This window comes from Crocodylus porosus, unplaced genomic scaffold (genome assembly GCF_001723895.1).
Source record: "Crocodylus porosus isolate Cpor-Errol unplaced genomic scaffold, CroPor_comp1, whole genome shotgun sequence".
Lineage (NCBI taxonomy): Eukaryota > Metazoa > Chordata > Crocodylia > Crocodylidae > Crocodylus > Crocodylus porosus.
In genome coordinates, this window is record NW_017728915.1 from 32,349,942 (window position 1) to 32,370,510 (window position 20,569).

Consider the following 20,569-nt stretch of genomic DNA (forward strand, 5'->3'; position numbering starts at 1 on the left):
TTGGATCTGGCCATTAGATACAGAAGCTAGCTTAGTCTTCCTTTTTTCTGAATGGTAATACATGAGCAAAATACCCTGGAAGGGCAGCTTTACCAGTATGTGGTTCCTTGGCAAAGTCAGGATAGCTTTGTTTTATAAAGGTAATTCGGCTAAAAATGGGAATTTGAAATGAAAGTCCAGTGCTCAGGTATCAAATGCAAAAGGCACCATCATTAAAACAGGTCTCCTTGGATGGACTGGATGTCAACATTTCTTTTGTCCTCCTTAGGCTGGCTTTGACCTATATTACTGTTATTGAGTCGCATGAGGAAACAGCTATTTGCAAATGGCTCGGTGAACTGTCCTCTCTGCTCCACATGTGCCAAAGGCAACACAGCAATAACATTCGCCCATGAAATACAGGGAGCGCTGCCGACAGGACCTGGCAAAGGACGAGCTCCTCACCAAGTGGGTCATGTGACTATGGAGGTAGGGACCTGACTGCATCCTTTTAAAAGCAGATCTGTCTACACTCATGGCCATGGAGATCTGAAGGACTGAAGTGGGACAGCCAACTATCTGTCAAGGTGCTGAGCTGTTTCAACTCGAGGGGGGGTCCAAATCTGAGGAGAGAAGGGTCTCGGAGGAAGGACAGAAAAGGTCCCATACACACAGGGTGGGCGAGAGTCCACAAAGTTGAAACAGAATTCCTTGAGCACCTGAACCGTTCCTGACCTTTGGGATTTAAACTTTCCTAGTTTTTATTTTCAGGTCTTAAAAAAAAAAAACCGAACAAACTCTTCAAATTGAATCTACCTACAGCAACCTCTCCGTGGCTGTCCCTCCTGCAAAGAAAGTCAATGGTAAGCAATTGAAGCCAGAGAGTCTTCCTAAAAGAAAACAGAAGAAGATCCCTTTTGCTGCAGTACTTTGTCCAAATAAAAACTTTCCAGCGGCCTCCAGCTTTCCCAACAGATATTTTCCCCTCCATTTTCCTGTTACACCAACTTTCCCACGCCAAGCAAATCCACGCACAAATACCTGATGCAGCAGGAAGCCAACACTAGCGCCCAGAAATCCCCAAATTCTCAAAACCACTGAAAAAATAAATGCATCGCCGTTTTGTATTCTGCCACTGTTTAAACACATACTGGTTCTGATGGGTTGTTTTTACCTCTGCTTTCTTTTTCTGAGACCACAGTGCAACGTTGCAAGGCAAACACGTTGAACTTGAGCAGATCGTGGAAGTGGTTGGAGCCAGGTTTTTACAGCAACCTCGTTCCCACCATTGCACAAACTGTTCTGCATTCCCTTCCCTTCCCTTCCCTTCCCTTTCTTTCTAAGGTGTTTTTAGTGGTGTGGGCGACTTGGACTGAAGATGAGGGACATGGCAGTTCTCATTTGCACTGCCTGGCGTTTTGAGATGTGGATAACCAGCCTGGTTCACCACTTACATTATTTTGGAATAGCCTTCTCCTTTTCAAGCAACAGAGCCCAGAATCAGAGCCACTGATGTGAGGCCTGATCTGCCAGGGCTTCAGTGTCAATGGGGCTCTGGGTTGGCTGCGGCTTCCAGAAACTCTTAAATGAGGCTTTCGGAAAAGGGATACACAGTGCACACAGGAGATTAGCAAAAACCAACAATGCCATGTCAGCCATGGGCTCCAATTTGGCTCACCTGCCAGCTTCACAGGAGTATTTAGATCTACAGCAGAAACAAGGACCAGATGTTGGGCAATTGAAAACATTGAGCCCTGCATTGTTTTATTGACTTGTCACCACAGAGAAATTTGCTTTAATTTACTTTAAAAGTAAACGGCTGGATTTTCATGAAAATGGCAGCAAGTCACCGCTCTTAATGAGGATGTAAAATGCAGATTGTGTTTAAGAACCAGAGGCACCAATTCCAAATGCAGTGCCTGTCTGAATATACACATTATCTGCCCTCCCTCTGCAACATGCTGGTTTATTTTCAAAATGCCTGACATACCTGAGAAAGCAGCATGCGAGCTCTTGAAAGCCTGCCCAAAAAACTATAGTGATTTTTTTTTTTACGGTACTTGATTGTATCAGGTAATGGCATTTTTGAAAGAAGTAATTCATATCCAGATAGAGACCCTTTCCCGTTGAACCCTGTTGGCTTGAAGGCAGCCTTCAAAACAGCTTGAAGAAAGGGGAGGGGGAAGGATCCTGCCAAAAGTCCTGCAGTCCAGTGACTTCAAATCAGGCAAAGACACACAACATTTCAAAAATAAACTAACAGCCTGTGCCATTCTTGGCTGATGTCCTGGCAGTGTTTAATAGGATGAGTGAATTCCCTCCTCCCCTCCAAGCACTGTTGAAGCAATCAGCACTGCAGTACGATACCGCTCAGGCCAGTGCGGGGTGAGGTGGAAGATGGAATCACTTCCTACCCGCCACAAATGACGACCTTCAAAATTAGCACTGGCCAATTCTGTAAACTCCCTCCTTGGTTGACTTATGTGAGCAATCCTAAAGGGAACCAAGAGAGCCCTTCGGGTGAGTAAGAAAAGACGCTAGGCCCGATTCTGAGCAGCATTCGGCATAGGCGAGAGGTGGGAAGCAGAGGGTAAAGATGGCAGTGCCATCGGGAGGTAGCTGCAGCCTGCTGGGTGAGTTTGGTCCCTTGCTGCAGAGCGGTCTGAATGTTTTTGACAGGCTTTGGCCCAAGTAGACTGTTCTGGCAACTAGAAGTATCCAGCACGCAGAAACCCTTATACAACATCTGCCACAACAAGAGCGGAGATGGAAAGTGGAATAGAAGCACTGCGCCACCTCCAGGCTAACCCAAGATCCCGTCCTCATGACAGCAATGCCCAGATAACCAAAGAACCCAGCTGGCTTAGTTTTCTATTCACCGAGGCACAAGACAGATACGTAACTTCTGGCCAACAAGCACAAGACAGCCATTTACAATTTCTTGTTGAAGCAGAAGTATAAGAGAAATGGGCATCATGCATCAGTTTTCTGGATTTGGGGATTTCCACAAGAACAAACCTTTCACCAGTATTTAGCCTGATATATACAATAACTATTGTATTCACCAAAGAAGTACAACTGCCATGAAGTTGAGGGGGCAGGGCATGGAGGTTAGGAGGTAGGGACATGACTAAAAATATATATATATATTATATTCATTCCTAATTGTAGAGCTTGGAAATTTAGACAATGCCTGTACTCGGGCCAGGGTGGGGGAAGGAGGAAGAAAAATCTGAATGGCTAGAAATATTTAGGTCATCAGCTCAGCACCATGACAGCACCCTACAGCACTGGCAGAGCATCAGTTTTGTGACAATTGAGAGAACTGAGCCTTAATGAGTCACAAACAATTAGTCCTTGTTGGTCAATCAACCTAGCATAAAGTGGTCTTCACCTAATGTAAGTAGCCTGAAAAAAACAAGAGCCTGGGATGATGTGGTTGCAAGGATAAAGAGGTTATTTACCTTGGTTTTCCATAATTTAAATGTTCTTTTTAAACATTTGAGCTCTCTAAAACAACGGGGTTGTTATTTTCCCTTCCACACCTTTCCCTTGCTGATGTTCCATTGCCACTGCAAATGGAGCAAAGGTAAAATTTCCCCATAATACACAATACTGCCACTGTCCTGTTGAACGGCTTATTTCCTCTTGGTACAGTTTCAGAAGGACAGTGGTATAATGGCCAAAATAAATTCTAATCCAAAATTTGCGAGACCTGGAAGTTAAGCTTAACTTGTAAAGCTACTTAAGAGGAGGAAAAAAACAAACATGTTGGCTTTATCATCTGGACAAGCATTTTAGTTGAGATGATTATGCAATGGTAAGTAGGGTATAAAATAAATATACTGTGTCTTTAATGCATTAATTACTTTGGAAAACAAAATGAACTACTGTACAGAGAGCAATATTTTTTTTTTCTTTTATTTCAATAAAATCTGGTTACTAAACTCCATTCTTTAGGGACTGTACAGAAGAAACCATACATTTTCATTTCAGCTGCTGCATCTTTAATTTGATTCACTGGGTCGTCTCGGTGGGAATGACAGAGTTTTATATCCCCCTGATCTAAACAAATTGAGTTCAGTCAAGTTTTCTCCATGTGGATCTTTCTGGTGTGACTTTAAACCTCTTGGACAAAATTTCTCTCTGTTCAGCATCATATGCTTTGGTCAGCTGCTGTCTTCCCACCCCGGATCCGCTTACTGTCATATGAACATAGCTTATGAAGTTCTTTGGGATGAAAGGTCTTTTTCCATGCAGTCTGTTACTGAGTTAGATCTCCAAAGATAGATGGGTGCCAAGATGGGTTCAAATCTGAGCTGGAATCCCAGATGAAAACCCCAGATGGACACTTGACTGGGATGATGTAGTCAGGGACAATGCGGCCTTGAGCAGAGAGCTGGGCTAGATGACCTTGTAAGGTCCCTTCCAGCCCCATTTTCCTGTGATCCTACGAAGCGAAGAAGATGGCATCACAGACATTTGTCAGGAAGGGTTGATAGGACTGTTTTCTCCAGAAATGTGAATTTCCCCGTTACATAAATGCAAATTCCATGGTACCCACAGCCATGACCTAAGAACCATCCCTAGACCTTCTGCATAAAGAGTCTGAGGTTGGTTCCTAAAGGCACAAGAACAAACGGGCCTTCACTATTGCATATTTCTTGGCCATACCATCCCATTACATTGGTTATAGAAGTATAATCTGCAGCAGACTTGGGCACCACTTACTTATATTTTCCATCTGCTTGTTTGTTGTCTATGTACCTCCCTCCCCATTGATCTCACTCACTTTCCCATAGCCATACTTTCTCTGGGCGCAGCACTTGCCCATGGGAAGAGCTCCCACTACAATACACTTTCACTACTATGAGGACTGCTGCTGCAGATACTGCTCTGCTTGTTCCCAGCACCCCATGCATTGGATGGCTCAGATCTGGGACACAGAGTGGAAAGAAACGCTGAAAAGGGACTGCTCTGATACACCGCGTGGCCTCATTGACGATGCTCTCCTGGCTGAAACAGTCTTCATAAGTGATGCCTACAGGGACTGCAGACAGTGCTTAGATCCCTGCAACACGCTTACAGCTATACGGATACTCTGAGGAAATAGTACTGACCTGGGAGGTCCAGGTTCCAGCTCTCCCACTGGGTAACCTTGGGTGACATTACATCCCTGCCTATGTTTCAGCTTCCCCATCTGTAAACGATCCCAACCTCTTCAGTAAAGGGTGTTGTAGCACTACACTACAGAAGAGCAAGCTCTTGCTGTTGTTAATCGTGTGAAGCTGTCACCCAGAGCCACTGCAATCCTTTTTTTGTGTGTCCCTGTGACAAGGTATTCAGCAGAAATCACAGATTCACTGGACTCTGACAGGCCACACTATGAGCACCTCTGCTATGGTCTCAAACTTGCAACCTCTGAGGTGTCAACTCTGTGCCTTAGCACCCGCACCACCTCTCTCATCATTGCAATGACTGACGCACACTCGAAAACAGCACCTGGTCATGCTAAAAAACATTTAAAAAACTATAGTGTGCTAAGAGCGGCACTGAACCCCTCTCGAAAGGGCTCTGGGGTAAGCCTTTCCCTTATTGAGGAAAGCATGGCCAAACTCTTCTGATCTCCAGAACTGGTATGAGTGAGGCCTGGGCGAGGGTTAGGGTCACTGAGCATCCTCCAGGATTTTGCAGCTGGGTTTCTGGTGCAGGTCCATCCTATTCTGGAGCAGCTTCTCTCTGGCATACTCTAGAGCTCCCCAGACTACTGCATTAACAAAGATCCCTACAGTTTATTGCAATACATCTCACCAGGAAGCTTTGGAGGCAGATGACCCAGCCACGAGGGGGTTTAACGTCCCTTTATTTGTCTCCGTCTCACAGATGTGGTCCTTTCTAGGAGAAAAACTGTGCATGTACATCTAGAGGTTCTCAAATGTGATTTACAAGTCACAAACCCAAGTCAGACTCATGGTGAGGTCAAGATTTCCATGGAGAAATTCTCAGTCCACCTATATTTGTCACATTTTGGAGTAAGTTGCTTCCCTCTCGAAGAAAGGGCTGGATCTAGCCAAGCCCCCTTCAGAGCTGGATGGCTGGCTGACAACCCCACCAGAGGGTAAGTTTTCAAAGCAGCTATCTAGCAGCAACACCAGAGGGTAAAATTTTGTGCACAGGGGTTTTAGCTCCCTGGCTGCTATTGAAGTGAATGCAACTCACGTGACTAAATCCCCATGCAGCGCTTTGAATATGTACCCCTAGGTTAATGGCAACAATGAAGGGGCTACATTAAAAAGGCTACAAACGCGCTGTTATTGCTGTCACAGCTCTCTGAACAATGCATCTACTAATTCAATTAATTCAAACAAGTCTCTTCTATCCTGGGGATAGGGTAAAACAAATCCAGGTGAAAAAAAAAAAAAAAGGAGTATTGAGGATCTTTCACATCAACTTGCACAGAGGAAAATTGTAAAATATCATACTAGACAGAGAGTTCTGCAGACAGTCCTAACACAAGACCGGGTTGAACACCCTTGCTTTTGTCTGATGTTCAGTTCCTCTCGCTTGCATCCCAAAATGCCACCCCTTGACAAAACAAGTTTCCCCACAGGAGAGCAATACACCTCCCTGCTGTATTCTGGGATTTTACACACGACCCTGGCATCATTAAAAAAAATTCCTAGAATGGGCATCACAAAGAACAAGGGCACTGATTTACCTTTATCACTTCCAATATTTGAAATGGTAAATTAGGGACACGATGGTTGGGCTGGCATGGGTGATACATGATCCCTGCCTCTGCCCCTGAAAAGGTAGTTTAGGAGTTTAAGAATCAGGTTAACAATGTCTGTTTTTTGTAAAGTTTTGGCCATTACCTTTGATAGCATCTGCTTAAAAAAAATCTGGCCCTCACTATTTATACACACAAAGGGAAATCAGTAGGACTATGGAGGTGTAAGAACTTAAAGATTTGGCCCACAGTGTATGGAATGCTTTGGGGTTAAAAGCACTCTAAAAAACAGGTAAATATTCCAAAAATTACTGCTCCTCAGCGCATCTGGATGGGTGAAGATAAAAACTTCACCAGTTAGCATGGTGCACCCTTTGTGTGAGTAGAGTGGAGAACTGACTAGGCAGACATTTGGGAAAATTACATTTCTTGTTGCAAATGTTAACATCTTTAAGATACAGAAAGAGATACTGGGAATAGGAGATGCTTCTTTGCCTGCACTCACCATCTTTTCTTTCCTGGAAATAAGAGAAAGCCAGGTGGCACCAGCACAACAATACAAGGGTCCCTTGAACTGCTGCATAGATGCACATGAACACTGAATTGGACCATCTTTGCATTTCTGTACAGCACCTAACACAGGGGTCCTGTTCCTAGGGACTACAGTACAATACAAATGAACTGCTGTTATTTGCTGTGGGAGAACGGAGCCAATTCGCACCTTCTCCATTAAGGCTGGTACCCATTTGGGGCTCCTCATTGGTAGTACGATGGTTTGTTACCCAGATGCTTGTGTACCAGAACTGGACTGAGACCCAGCCTCATGAATCAAATGGACCGCCACAGAGGATACCTTTGGGTCAGTACAATACTGGCCTGAGCAATGCCCTCACTGTGAAAGCGTCTGTATGTATGCTATAAGTCCCTTACTGGTACAGGAAGGATCATCGGTGGATTCTCCATGTTTCCTCCAAAGTCCAGAAGGATGCAAAAACATATTTTTTCTTTCCATCTAATCTCAGCAAGCCTGTGTCCCAAGGACCTTTACCTGTGCTGCCTCTAAACTGCACAGATGTGTGACTGAGCAGTACTGAATTTGCCTGCCTGTGAACATGATCGGAAGAGACCGCTTGTAGAGTCCACAGGGATTTCTTGGCACTAGCAAGAAGTTGATTAGCTCCTCTGTCATCAGCGTGCATCAGGGTCGTGGAACTGAAAGCTGACCCGAGGCAGATCTAAATAACCTCTCTATTTTTAAGCATAATTATTCTGCTTACTAAAAATGGCTCTTTTATGAAAGTTACATCCATTCTCATTGATCTTTCCCCTCTTCAACACTTCATTTTCCTCCACAGAATCACTGATTTTGCCAAAACATCCCAAATTTGAGACCGAGGCCAGCTTCCATAAGTCCATCACCCCAGTAGATTAAATCCCCAGAAAACCAAATGGCCAAAACACTAGATAGCACTGCAGAACTGAGGCACTATAAGTGTCCAGTGCCAAATACTAGCAATGCATGCATCTAAAAATTAGAGACACACAGTTGGCTGGATTTTAGCTAAAATTGTGATTTAAAACAACACAAAACAAAAACAAATCCTAATTGATTTCACCTCCATTTCAGCACCTGCCGTGCATTATAAACCCTGTTTGGGGCATACCCTGGCAGACCCACAATATTTATTTCACAAATAAAATGGGCTTTCCTGCTCTCAAGTTGGGAAACTAAAAGTTGCATAAAAATCCGGCAAGAAAGCTTTAAATGGCTGATCTTGCCAATAAATAATTCTTGCCCTTAATTTGAAAACCATTATGTACTTGAAGTGATGAGTGATTTAAGGCTACGTATTTAGGTTACCTGTGATAACGCATTATTTAAAGTCAAGACGCTACAGCAAGTGCAAGCAAACAAAAGCACGGAACTAAAAGCCATCATTTGGAAATGACTGTGAAACATGTTATTCCCCCCCACCCTTCCTTTTCTTTTAAGTTTTTAATTAAAAACACAAGATGAAATAAATATTTTAGGCAACCAGCAACAAAATGGGAAAATACCATGTGTTTGGAGTTTTAGTGCCCTCCGAGCGCTGGAATTTATTTGCAGCAAGCAGAAAATAGACAGCAAGCATAAAAATTCAGCAGATTCCCGCTAGTAAAATTATTTATCAAGCTAACAAGGGAGGAACCCTTCTCGTAGCAACAAGCCAGCAAGGAAAAGACGTGCCTTTATATTTTACCTTTGGGTTAGCGCACCAGTAAAAATGCCAACTGACAAGCACTTCACATAAACATTTCTTTCTAAATGAGCTGCCTTGTTAGAAAAAAAATCTAAGCAAAGGAGTGCTACCGTCAACAGACAGAAAAATCCAGGGTGAATGCTGTTTTGCTCCATGGTACAGAATAATATAAATAAAGACATAAAAATAATAGGGGTGCATAAATGAGTTTAAGAAATTAACGCTTTGTTTTATATTTAAAATAACTGCCACAGCTCTAAATCCATCTTTGCTCTGGATGGTACAAAACGAGGAACGCATCCCAGCAATCTATTATTTAGATCTTCCTTACCTCTGGAACAATATATATATAAGTATGCACTGTGCCGTTGTTAGCTGTGCTATCCAAGCCCCACTGCAATATTTATCATATATTTATTTTACGACTGAAACCCTGAAGTCGGTTTTACAGTTTAGTTTAACGATACCAAACTTTGATTATAAATTATAAGTGGCTTTACTGTGGCCTGAAGAGACAAAAATTTGGAGACCGGCAACGGCCTGATCCCAATTAAATGTTAAAGAAATAGTGAAGTGACACATTCACCAAGTAGCTGAGCTGTACCGAGGGCTCTAAATGACTCCTGTTGGCTACACACAGGGGGTCGCACCCTCGTAACCATCCTCTGCTAGACTGAACATTTGACAAGTGTCAGCAGACAGAAATAAATAAATAAAAGCACGACAATCCACCGTCCTCCTTAATGTTGCAAACGGCTTGGCGGGAGGGAGCCCAAAGTCAGACTCAGCACTTTATCTGCTCCTGTAACTCAGGGAAGTAAAAACCTGAGGCATCTAGAGACAAAAAAAGAAAAAGAAAAAAAAAAGGGAAACTTTCAGAGTTTTAGACTGAACCTTGATGGGAGAAGGAAACACAGGTTACTATTGGGGCTAGGGACCACTTCTGCCAGGTTTACTTGGGTAAAAACTCTCTGTCTTATGAACCAGATTCAGATCACAGAGGATGTGAGGAGGGTGAGAAACAAGGAGAAAGGAATGTGAAACAGAGCAGGAAAAAAAACCCACAACCAAGCCAACCTCAAAATCTCCTTTTAGCTTTTTTGCTCCCCTCGAAGCCTAGCATTTTTCCCCGCCTCTGCAGAAACTGTCAGCGCTGGGTGAGTATGCGAAATCTCCCACTCCCTGACCAAACAAACGGAGCTGCTTCCACCCCAACTAGTGCACGAGCCAAAACGAGTCTCCAACTCAAAAACGACCACCTGAGGGCCCGATCCTGCACTCTTCACGCACCCGAGGCTCCTTTGGGAGAGAGTGCGAGATCTGGGGGTGTGCGGCAGGCAGGCACGGGCTCAGGGCTTGCTGACTGCTGACGAATTGCATTCATCTGAATATTTGTCTGTAGGGGACAAATGCTTTCGAGGAGCAAGCACAACCTTTTAGGCAAAGCATCAGGAATCACAACAGAAAAAAGCATCACTGACGCAAACTGTGAAATAAAGATTTTGACTTTTATGTTTCTAGCCTTTGATCTGGTACAGCTGACATTACAGTCCTGCCGTTAATCCCTTCTTTTTTGATTTTTTTTTCTTTTCTTTTCTTTTTTTTAAGCAGAAAAGACGTGGGATGCTAGGTTCTTTTTTTCAGCGTAAGGCCGAGGTAGGAAGAGAGAGCCAGAAGGTGGGCTGGACTGGGGTACAATAGGAAACCTGGAGATGACCTGAAAGAAGAAAGGCTATGGCAGCATTGGTCAACCTTGCTCCACCTTTCAGCCTTATGAGTTGGACCCAGGAAGTCTGTGGGACAAATCTGGCATGGGGGGCCAGCCCCACACGCTAAATGGAGCCCGCAGATGCCCCTGTGTGCTGTATCCAACCCAGTCCACTAGGTCTAGGACTTGGGGTCCTACCCGGCACGCTTAGCCTGGCTGTGGGCTGGCCCCAGGTGGGACTATGTCATCTAGCCCATAAGAAGCCCCCCACTCCGTGGGCCATACTTTGAGCCCCACTGGGCTAGGAGATGCGATGTAGTTGCTTCTCTGGGAGCTGGCTGGTTAAAGTAATCAGGTATTCAACATGCTGTTTTCCACCTATTAGAATAGTATTTGGGGCCAAGCAATACAAACACAGAAGTCCCCTTGAGCCTAGAAACATGTGGGTCCTGTCTGCAGATCAAATGTCGGAGGAGGTCTGTATTATGCACAAATATGCCTCTCCTCCCTTTCCTCTCACTGGCCTTTCTAAGAGTACAATATGATGCTTTAAATAAAAAAGCTTTTCTTTTTCAGGGGGTGGGATACATGTCCCTGAAAAAATAGGTTATTGTTTTAATACCAGACCAGATTCTGCCTTTCTGGTGGAAATCTAGAATACCCTCAACTAATTTAACTGGAGTTATTCCAGACCAACCTTGTGTAACCAGGCAGATCTGCCTCGTCGTTTCTAGCTTGCTTTCTACTTACTAACTGTCCCAAATTGTGCCCCGAATTACACCGGTGTAACTCTAGAGGAATTAAAGCGATTCCAGTTCTGTTCCTACCCATTTACAACAGGCTTAATGAGACCGCATAACTTTGGCTGCTTGTATTCAATTTGAGCTATGGAAGTGAGGGCTGTTTCCATCCAAATTTCCCACTGTTCCTGATGGAAACAGAAGGAGAAAAAAATGCAGTAAATGCACAGGAAGAACTGGCACATAGCATCTTCCCCATCTTGCTTGTTATTTCATATACTGAGTTTTAGGCATCCGGCCTGCAGGCAGCCCTTATACAGACAAGTCGTCCCGTCAAGCTTAGGGGCACTCAGAAACACGGGTTTGCAGGGGCAAGCTTCTATTCTCCAACAGATTACTGCTGATTTCTAAGACATGTTTCTGCTTGGTCTTTACCTTCCTAACACTAAACAGACCATAAAAACAACAACGGAAAAGCAGCATGCTTAAGGGCCCAATCCTGCAGCCTTCAGCGCCGTGTGAATCAGCAAACTTCAGGACTTACTGGCTTGCTGGGAGACCTTTGCTTTGTGCAAATGCAGAAGGTTTCTGGTAGGCATTTGTACCAAGGGAACTTCACTGCTTTAGTGTGACAAGTAAAGCAAATTTCCTTCGTGCAGACCAGGGCTTAATCTCAGTGACTTCAATGGGACTGCTCACATGCTTAGAGGGCTGGGGAATCAGCTCCTGGATGTCAATAACTCTGTACAATACCACAGCATAACACGAAACCAGCTATTTAATTACCAATCACCATGAACAAAAGGAGTCTTTATTTTGATTAACTTTGAGAGAACAAGGTACCCTGGCATCAGAGTATGTTTAAATAATTAAGCAGTGTGAGATAACTTGTCTGGAAGCAAAAAAGAGGAGGAAGAGGAGGAAGGAAAAGAACTAAACTCAGCCTTACTTCCCAATTTAAACCATGAATAACCTGGGGGTCAATTTTTCAGAATATCTCAGATCAATTCAATTCTCACCTCCACTGCCTACCTGCTAGCAAATGAACTTACTGTGCCTTCCAATAGACTGAAAAGACTAAAAGGAAATCGCATTTAGCTGCATCTGAATAACCATGGTTATTAGATGATGCATGCAGAGGAAAAATTACCATTTCCCTTCTCCTTCTCCTCCTTTTGATTGTCATTCTCACCTCACTGGTGATTAAGATGTAGGATGCTCTTGCAGATTGTTAATTAGGTGTTAATATCTGCAAGGGGCCACAGCAAGCTTCTACACCTGAGGTCATTTCTCAGAAGTCAGGCCGTCTCCAGTGACAGTACCTGTAATTCCCATAGCTAGTTTGATTCCCACTCAACAGCTGGAGCTAGTGTTACTTTCATGTCTGGTTTCATTCCCTATCTGAAATTATATGAGTGCTAATATCTTTATTATCTTTCCTGGAGAGGTGCAATGCTTGAGAGAGTGGCACAGCGTGTTGTTCGAAGGTGGTTTGTTTGTTTTTTTTCCCATGGCATTTTTAAAACATTTCAAGCAAAATCTTTATGGTTAGCAAATTTATAGCTGAAGAATCCATTACAGAGCTGGGGGGAAAGGTGGGAGGGAAATGACAGGAATTTTTGGTAGAAGAAAATACAAGCTCTGCCACCAATGCAGCAATCTGGCATAAATTTGGGGAATTAATATAATGGCACTGAGACTGGAGGGAAAGGATAAAAGTAGCTCGGCCCCGGTGAGCTGTGGCAGGGGCGTGCATGCGCACGTGTATGTGTGTTCTCAAGTGAACCCATGTTGAAAGGTTTTCAAGGACACATCATTTTGCTTCAGGTAATGAGTCACATTATATTCTGGATGATTAAAAAAAAAAATAGCTTGGGGCTTTGTCTCATTTTGTTTGTGTTTTCAATCTGTCTTTCAGAAAAAGTCCCAGCTATTTGTGGCCTGCTCAGAGATCTTCACCCGAACTTTCCTTTATACTCAGAGGGTGGAATTCACCTCCGAGGACCTGCACAAATGCTACAGCGGTGCTATTTTGAGAACGTCTGTGGAACTTCACAGAAGGAAAGGCTGCGCTCCGGCTTGCTGTCCGGGCATGAATTTCACCCAAAGAGATGAAATAATGACACAAGGCAAACAGAATTGGCAGCTATCTGTATAGATCATCGTGCATTAGACAGCATCAAAGAGCCCTACACATGTTTCTTAATTCTCGCAAAGTCTTTAGAAGGTAAGAATGATTAACCTCATGTTAGCATCGTGTAAAACAGAGGCATTGAGCCATCAAAGGCATCTCAACTCTAGATGAAGCAACGATGCTACCTACTTGGGCAGCAAGCTAGATGCAGGCTTAAACACTTTGCTGAACCAGAAACCAGGCAACTTGATCAAGGTCACACAGCAAATCACTAGCATCAGACTAGAACTCAATAGTCCTGTCTTTCCGTCTCTTCGTCCAAGCACTGTCCCTACATGGAAGCGTGAGGAATACCCTTCAAACGGGCAGCATTACATCAATCAGTTTCTGATCAATATAAAATAAACTGTACTGTGAAAACGGGTGGATCACTGGCAATTGCCAAAAGTTGCAAAACCCAAAGAAAAGATCTTATCTGCTAGCACTTTAATTAAAAAGTTATATTGCAGTTAACAGCAGCTTCAGTCACACCCAGACAAAGGTGGTTTAGGGCTTAATTCCATAATCAGACAAAACTAATTATAGGACTTTGATAGGAGTTTTACCTGAGTAAGGGCTGCCAAATCAGGGCATCAACCTACTTTTTTGCATCTAACACAAGATGTTTTCACTCTCTTGTCAGATTAATATGGACGAGATGGGACAATAAATTTTCACACTTAATGAAACTGTAAACTTTCGAAATACTGGAAGATCCTTTTTTTTTTTTTTTTTTTTTGCCCAGGGGGATCATCTGTACAACATCCTATAAATGGTATGTGGTGTTTTTTTCTACCCTTTCTTGGCTAATGTAACAAAATAACTTCCTTTGGAAACAAAGCATTCCCGTTTGGCCTAACATAAATATGTACGTATATACATGACTGCTATTGTCTTCAATGGGAATTTGGCCGATGAGCTTTCGTGAAAGTTGTATGGATAATGCAGAATTTAGTAAAATATAGTCAAATTGAAAAGTTACTAATGTACTAGGGAAAATATAAAGAGAACTCATTCTTGCATACAGAGTTTTGGCTGATTATTTATGGCCCATATTCTCTTTCCATTATAGCAAATATATGGCCCCAGGTGAGGAGGGGGAACAGGACAGAAAGAGGAAAACAATCTGCCAGTAAGGTCAAGCTACATCTGCCTGAACTGAAATCTTAAACTGGTGTCTGACATCACAGGCTGTTGCCATGTAAAGACAGATGACGTCATAACAAACAACCTGATTTCCCTGTGGACTAAAAGTGGACAGGAATACAGAGCAGATTCTTATGCAAACAGATTTCTTTTGCTCTATGTGGCTGGCTGGCTGGCTGGGTGGAGAGAAGAGCAAGGGAAAAGAAAAAGGTAATGGACGTGCATTTTAAGACGTTCTGGGCATGTCTACATGAGATGTTTACTGTGGGGTTGCCTAATTAGCTTCACAGTAAACATCTCAGCATCTACATGTGCACTCATATTAGGCTGGAATAAACGAATAAACTCCACAGCAGGGTAAATACTTTTAAATACAAGTACTATCCCGCTGTAAAGATTTTTACTGTGCAGCACCACATGTGTAGATGTTGAAATATATGTGCTAGAATGTATTGTGTCACATTAATATGCACATGTAGATGCACCCTCCATGTATGAAAAAAACACTTTAAAAAGTGAACTGCAAAAGTAAAAAGAAAGAGATCTGTGGCCTGTACTGCTCCTTATTTTCTTCGTAGCTTTAGGGCTTGTCCACATGGGAAAATTAAGTGGTGAAAATACCAGTCTACCACAGGTAGACAAACACACTCTGGGGTAAAAAGAGATTGTTCCCTTTTGTTGGTTGATCTGGAAAAGTCATCCTCGGTTGAGAATCAGAACATCTAACTCGGGAAGTATACCAGCATAACCACAGTTGTGTAAATTCACCCTGTGTCTTATGCCAGGATAACTCCCATGTAAATGAGCCACTATGCACAAGGCCCATCCCATGAAGCCAGTGGGAGCTGGGCCAGAATTGCACCTGATATAAACTGCATGTTGTCCATCTGCACTCCAAACGAGAGGATATGTCCCCCTTTTCTGTTCAACAGCCACTTAATCCTTCCAAAGTTTTCTCAAGCAGTCTTCAAAACACCCCAACAAAAAAAACCCTCATCTTTATTTTGTTAGGGGAAAAAATGTTCTGACAATTTTATAAAGTGTCTAAAAAATTAATTTCTTGCAGTTGACCTTGTGTTGACCCCTTACTTTCAGGGGTGCTGGTTGTAGCTGTGCTGGTCTAAGGGCATAGGCAGATGAGGTTACTTGGGTAAATGTGATATCTTTTATTAGGCCAACTGAATAATTGGAAAAATTGTTCTTTGCAAGCTTCTGGGCACAGGTCTTTCAATATGTACTTTCAAGCGCTCAAACCCCACCGATGTCCATAAGAATCTTGGACAGGTCAGTGGGTATAATTTGGCCCTCTGTGTGGCATTTTTGTTTCTTATTGTAGAGTCCCAAATGTTAGAAGCAGAAACTTTACAGCCCCATATATAAGGAAACAGAAAACCCTACAGGTAAAAAGACCAGTTGGGGTCCAAGGCCACCCTTCAGCCTGCAAGCTACCTACTAATATCAGAAGGAGTTTGGCATGCGAATTAAAGCCAATAAAACAACCCTTTGGACTTAATATTTATCTCATAAAATGCCACAGTGTACTCAGGATGATGTTTTATGAGATACCCATTCATTTCATTAGTAATACAGCAACATATATTCAGAACATGCTTGCTCTGGAAAACTCCCAATGACTTCCCCAGGATCAAATGCGTAGAATTACAGCAAGAGTTTCTTTGGCCCATCATCGAGATGGCATTGGCCCAAAAGAGACATTATAGTGACTGCTTCTTAACTGACAGCTATTAGATTCTAGTCACGTGCATAAAATTAATTGCCTGAAATGCTAAAAATATGCCAGAAATAACATAAGTCTTTCAAAGAAATCAAGTTAGCAAGAGCGCCACTGACCACTACTACAGTCCAAAAATTCCCTTAACCAAACTTACTTTCTGAGAATAATCTAAGTGAACCTCCAGAGAATGTAAAGTATTGGAGTTTTCATATATAAGCTTATTATTCCTAATATCACAAAGAAACTTCCCCAAATTGTCCTTCTCCTTCCCAAATTCCCCATCTGACCAGATGTCTTTCTCTTTCTTGCTTTCACCTGTCAATCATGTTTGTAGCTGAAATTTGATTTCTCTCCCAACAGTAACCTTAGATGAAATATTACCATAGGGGTCAGTACAATCTGAACCTTGCCATAAAAGTTTGTTAACTCTTCCAAGACCCAGTATCTGTTTGCTTAAAAGTAACAGAACCAGCCACTGTTTGTTTGTTTTTTCAACAAGTCCCACCTGGGTTACCATAAAGTATGGGAAGGAAAGAAGCTTTCCCAGACGTAACGTGTCCTGTTATTGCAAATGTGAATTAGATCAAAAGCTTCAATTTTGAAGTGTCTCTAAATACTGGGAAAGAATTAGCAAGGATCGCTTGCTGAGTATTTAGAAGTCAAGCACTTGTGCTAGCAGTGAGCTGATGGAAAACATATTGAACCTGCACAGGGATAATAGTTTGAATGTGAATCCTTATTAAAGCCGAATCCAGATATGCTTTCTGAACACATAACATGATAGCTGCTTTGAAGGGCCCCGAATGGAGCGAGGGCTCAATTCTCTTCTGTGCCAGTGCAAAGCAGGAGTAGTTCCCCTGACCTCCGTAAAATTACACCTCTGTGTAACCCATGTACATGAGGGAGGAATCAGCCCCCAAAATTTCCCAGGACCCAATCCTCCAGTTCAATACCCAGCCAGGCTCTTGTGCAACTTGTTTAAGGGCATTATGATCATGTCCTGCTCCTACTCAGAGAGCACAATTTTAAATTAAAATCTTAGTTACATTACCTAATGGAACCAAACATTGCTCCATTTTAACACTATTTCTTTGCTGATGTAAATGCAGTGGTCCATCATCTCAATTAAAACTAGAGATTCCAAAATTAAATTAATACAGGGATAACTGTGACCAAAATGTCTATTTCAAAATTACTTAATATATTTGAATCCCTGGGAAAAAAACAACCCAACCCCCGTCCTAAACAAACAGATCCCATAGACTTGCTTCAGTTAATAAGTGGATCATCTATCCGGATTGGAAGGGGGGCAAAGTGAGTAAAAATGTTATCTCCGCTATTTTCATTAGTGTTGTATATTTTGTAAATGCGGGATGAATGTGAATATTGAGAGGAAGCCAGAAGCCATCTATGCATTAGATTCTATTGGAAATTCCGGGTACGGATATAAACTGACACAAAGCCCCATTATGTTCATCACGATTTGAGACAGATCTTCGGGAAGATTCACTCTTAACCTCCACAGCTGGCATCTACATGATCACATTTGAAGGCAAAAAGAAAACACATTTGCAAGGGATAAAATAAGAATTATGATGAGCAGGAGACCTGCTGGTAAACGAGAGTTAAACAGACACCCATGACATATTCTTTCGCACATCTGAATGGATGCCCAATGCAAAAGCCAGGGAAGTAAACTGGAATATTCTCACCAAATGCCATAGGTATTAGCTTAAGCTTCATGTTAGTAGTAACAGAGACAGAGATAGAGAGACAGAAAGCAAGAGAAAGAAAGCACACTTCTCCCCAAATATGCAAATGAAAATCAAAATGTACCTTTTTTGACCTCAGGCAACAGGGATTTTCACATCACCGATGTAGAAGATTCTCTCGGGTACCTAATTTAGTAAATATATTAAAATAAACACACCGTTACTAAGAAAGCACTTAAAAATACCATCAAATGTGTGTTTTGTACAGAGCAGCATTGTCTGCATTGGATGCAAATTTAATTTTTGAAGGTCTTGAGCAATATTGAGGAACAGCATTTTACTGCTGATGAACTTAAGGAAAAGTTTTTTGGGTTTTTTTAAGCAGAATATAGCTTCCCCCCTTCCTCCCCCACACTGGACGTTATACAAAATTAATAGCAGGAGGATCTTAGTGGTAGGAAAAGGTCTTATTAAAACAAAACACCGTTTTTGTCTCAAGAGCAAATATCAAACTATAATAATTGGAAATACTTAGCTTTCAATAATACAGTTTAAAAAATCTTGCTTATTAGCTGGGCTAATGTAATGGGCAAAATAATTATCAAGTTCTGTACATAGTCCATTATTTTCCAGACAGGAGTTTAATAACAAAAGCAGAGCTGTCATTTCTCCCTGCGGTTACTCACAACGTACAGGTTCAGATTGTCAGAATGTATTTAAAATCTAATTTAAAAAAAAATTCCACACAGTTGCAATGAGTCTTTGGACAATAAGTGAGATAAACCAGCGAGTCAATCTACGCTGCTTAAATACGGATATGTTGTTGTGTCGCTCCATCCAGCTTTCTCTTACAATAGATGCACTCTCTATGTACTTACACATACAGCAAATCTTCTGCAAGAACTGTATCTGCAGATACATCTACTTTTTGTCACATCGCATGCCAGAGCAAAGAGAAACTGCATGTCTGATATATTTTAATTGAAAAAAGCAAGGCAGTCTATAGGTTGATTTGGCATTTGCTTGCAAAACAGCTGTACAGCTTTAGAAAGAGTCAGCTGTACATTTTGTGCCAACGAAATTACTCCTCCGCAATGTACAGAGCCCTTTTGACATCTAATTGAACAGCATGGCATATTTAAATATTTTCATGCATGCCACTTAAAACAATGTTTCCTTGTAGTGGGAAATTTTACATTAGATCATTCCTATTTGGAAATGTTTCAATACAGACTCGCATACGCAGGCATGCACAAACACGCTCGCAGCAGCGCAGTGTGTCCGACGATGGCTTTTCAAGCCAGCGCGTCTGCCTTGCTAATCATCCCGGTGAACCTCTCTCGATAGTTTTGGAGAAAAGGGACAGTGCCTTTTTAAATGTAATATTTGGCGTTCTGCCCAGGATCTCTCAAACCAAAGGACTCTTTTAGACCTTTGGTGTCATTTTCCTCACCATGACCTCTCCTTTTATGCCAATGGGTGAATCCATCCTGTTATTAATGCATTCAGTGGGGAGGCAGAGGTATTCAATGCTCACACCTGAAAAGCACTCCCCCAAAAATAAAAATAAATAAATGTTGTAGTCAGCCTGCTGTTGTCTCGCGCAGCCTTTGATGAGGCTACCCCTTCTCGAAACCACAGCTGGTCTCTAAAAGGAAAAAAAGAGAGCAAGCACCTCTTTCCCAGGCAAGGTGCACCCATTCATTTAACAGGTTTATTTGACTATGAAGGTCATTGTTAACACAAGGCAATATTCCCACAAAGAGAGCGCTAAGGTGGGGGGCAGAGGTATGAAGCAGAGGGTATGAATTCAGCGAGTCTGACAGATACAGCTTTTTTTTGGGGGGGGGGGGGATTGAGAAAGTTGGTGCATGGGAGTTACCAGCAAATCCCTTCCCTCTCCTCTAAGGTGCTATTTGTAAAATAGAGGCAGTCTGAAGACCGCGCGCAGGCTGGCCTGCCACCAACGTGGGGTTGCGAGACCTTGTCCGGACCTCCTACCCAAGGGCATCGCATTCCCCCGCCCGCAACGGGGACCCGTTCCTCCCCCCTGGCAAAACCGCCGAAACAGGCTGGACACTGCGCACGAAGCGTCTCGTGGAGATGCGCCTAATAACACCGCGGGGCAGCAAAACCAGGCCAACAGCGCTGCCTCGTAGCACCAGGCCACTGCGCAGTAAACGTCACCCACAAAACCCGTGCGCCCGCGTTACCGCGCCTGGGGGGGCACTAAACTACATCTAGGGGGCAGGGGGGCTCGCTGAGGCAGGTCCTTACTTTGCGGAGGGGGGGTATCCCCGGGAGGGTGTCTCGGGCGGGAGACTGGAGGGCCTCGCTCTGCCGCGCGGCCTGTCCGGCGGAGCTGGGCCGAGGAGGGAGGCGGGCGCGGGCAGCGGCACGTACCTC

At 43.0% G+C, this 20,569-nt stretch overlaps 1 protein-coding gene across 1 annotated transcript in view; it reads right to left on the minus strand.

The window, feature by feature from the left end:
- Positions 1 to 18,287: 18,287 nt before the first annotated feature.
- LOC109310639 (transcription factor Maf-like) overlaps positions 18,288 to 20,569 on the minus strand; it is a 10,540-nt gene continuing 8,258 nt past the window's right edge. The window contains exon 2 of the mRNA XM_019535928.1: positions 18,288 to 18,349. Coding sequence (XP_019391473.1) covers positions 18,316 to 18,349 — 34 coding nt within the window. The 3' untranslated portion in view covers positions 18,288 to 18,315. The remainder of the gene's footprint in view (positions 18,350 to 20,569) is intronic.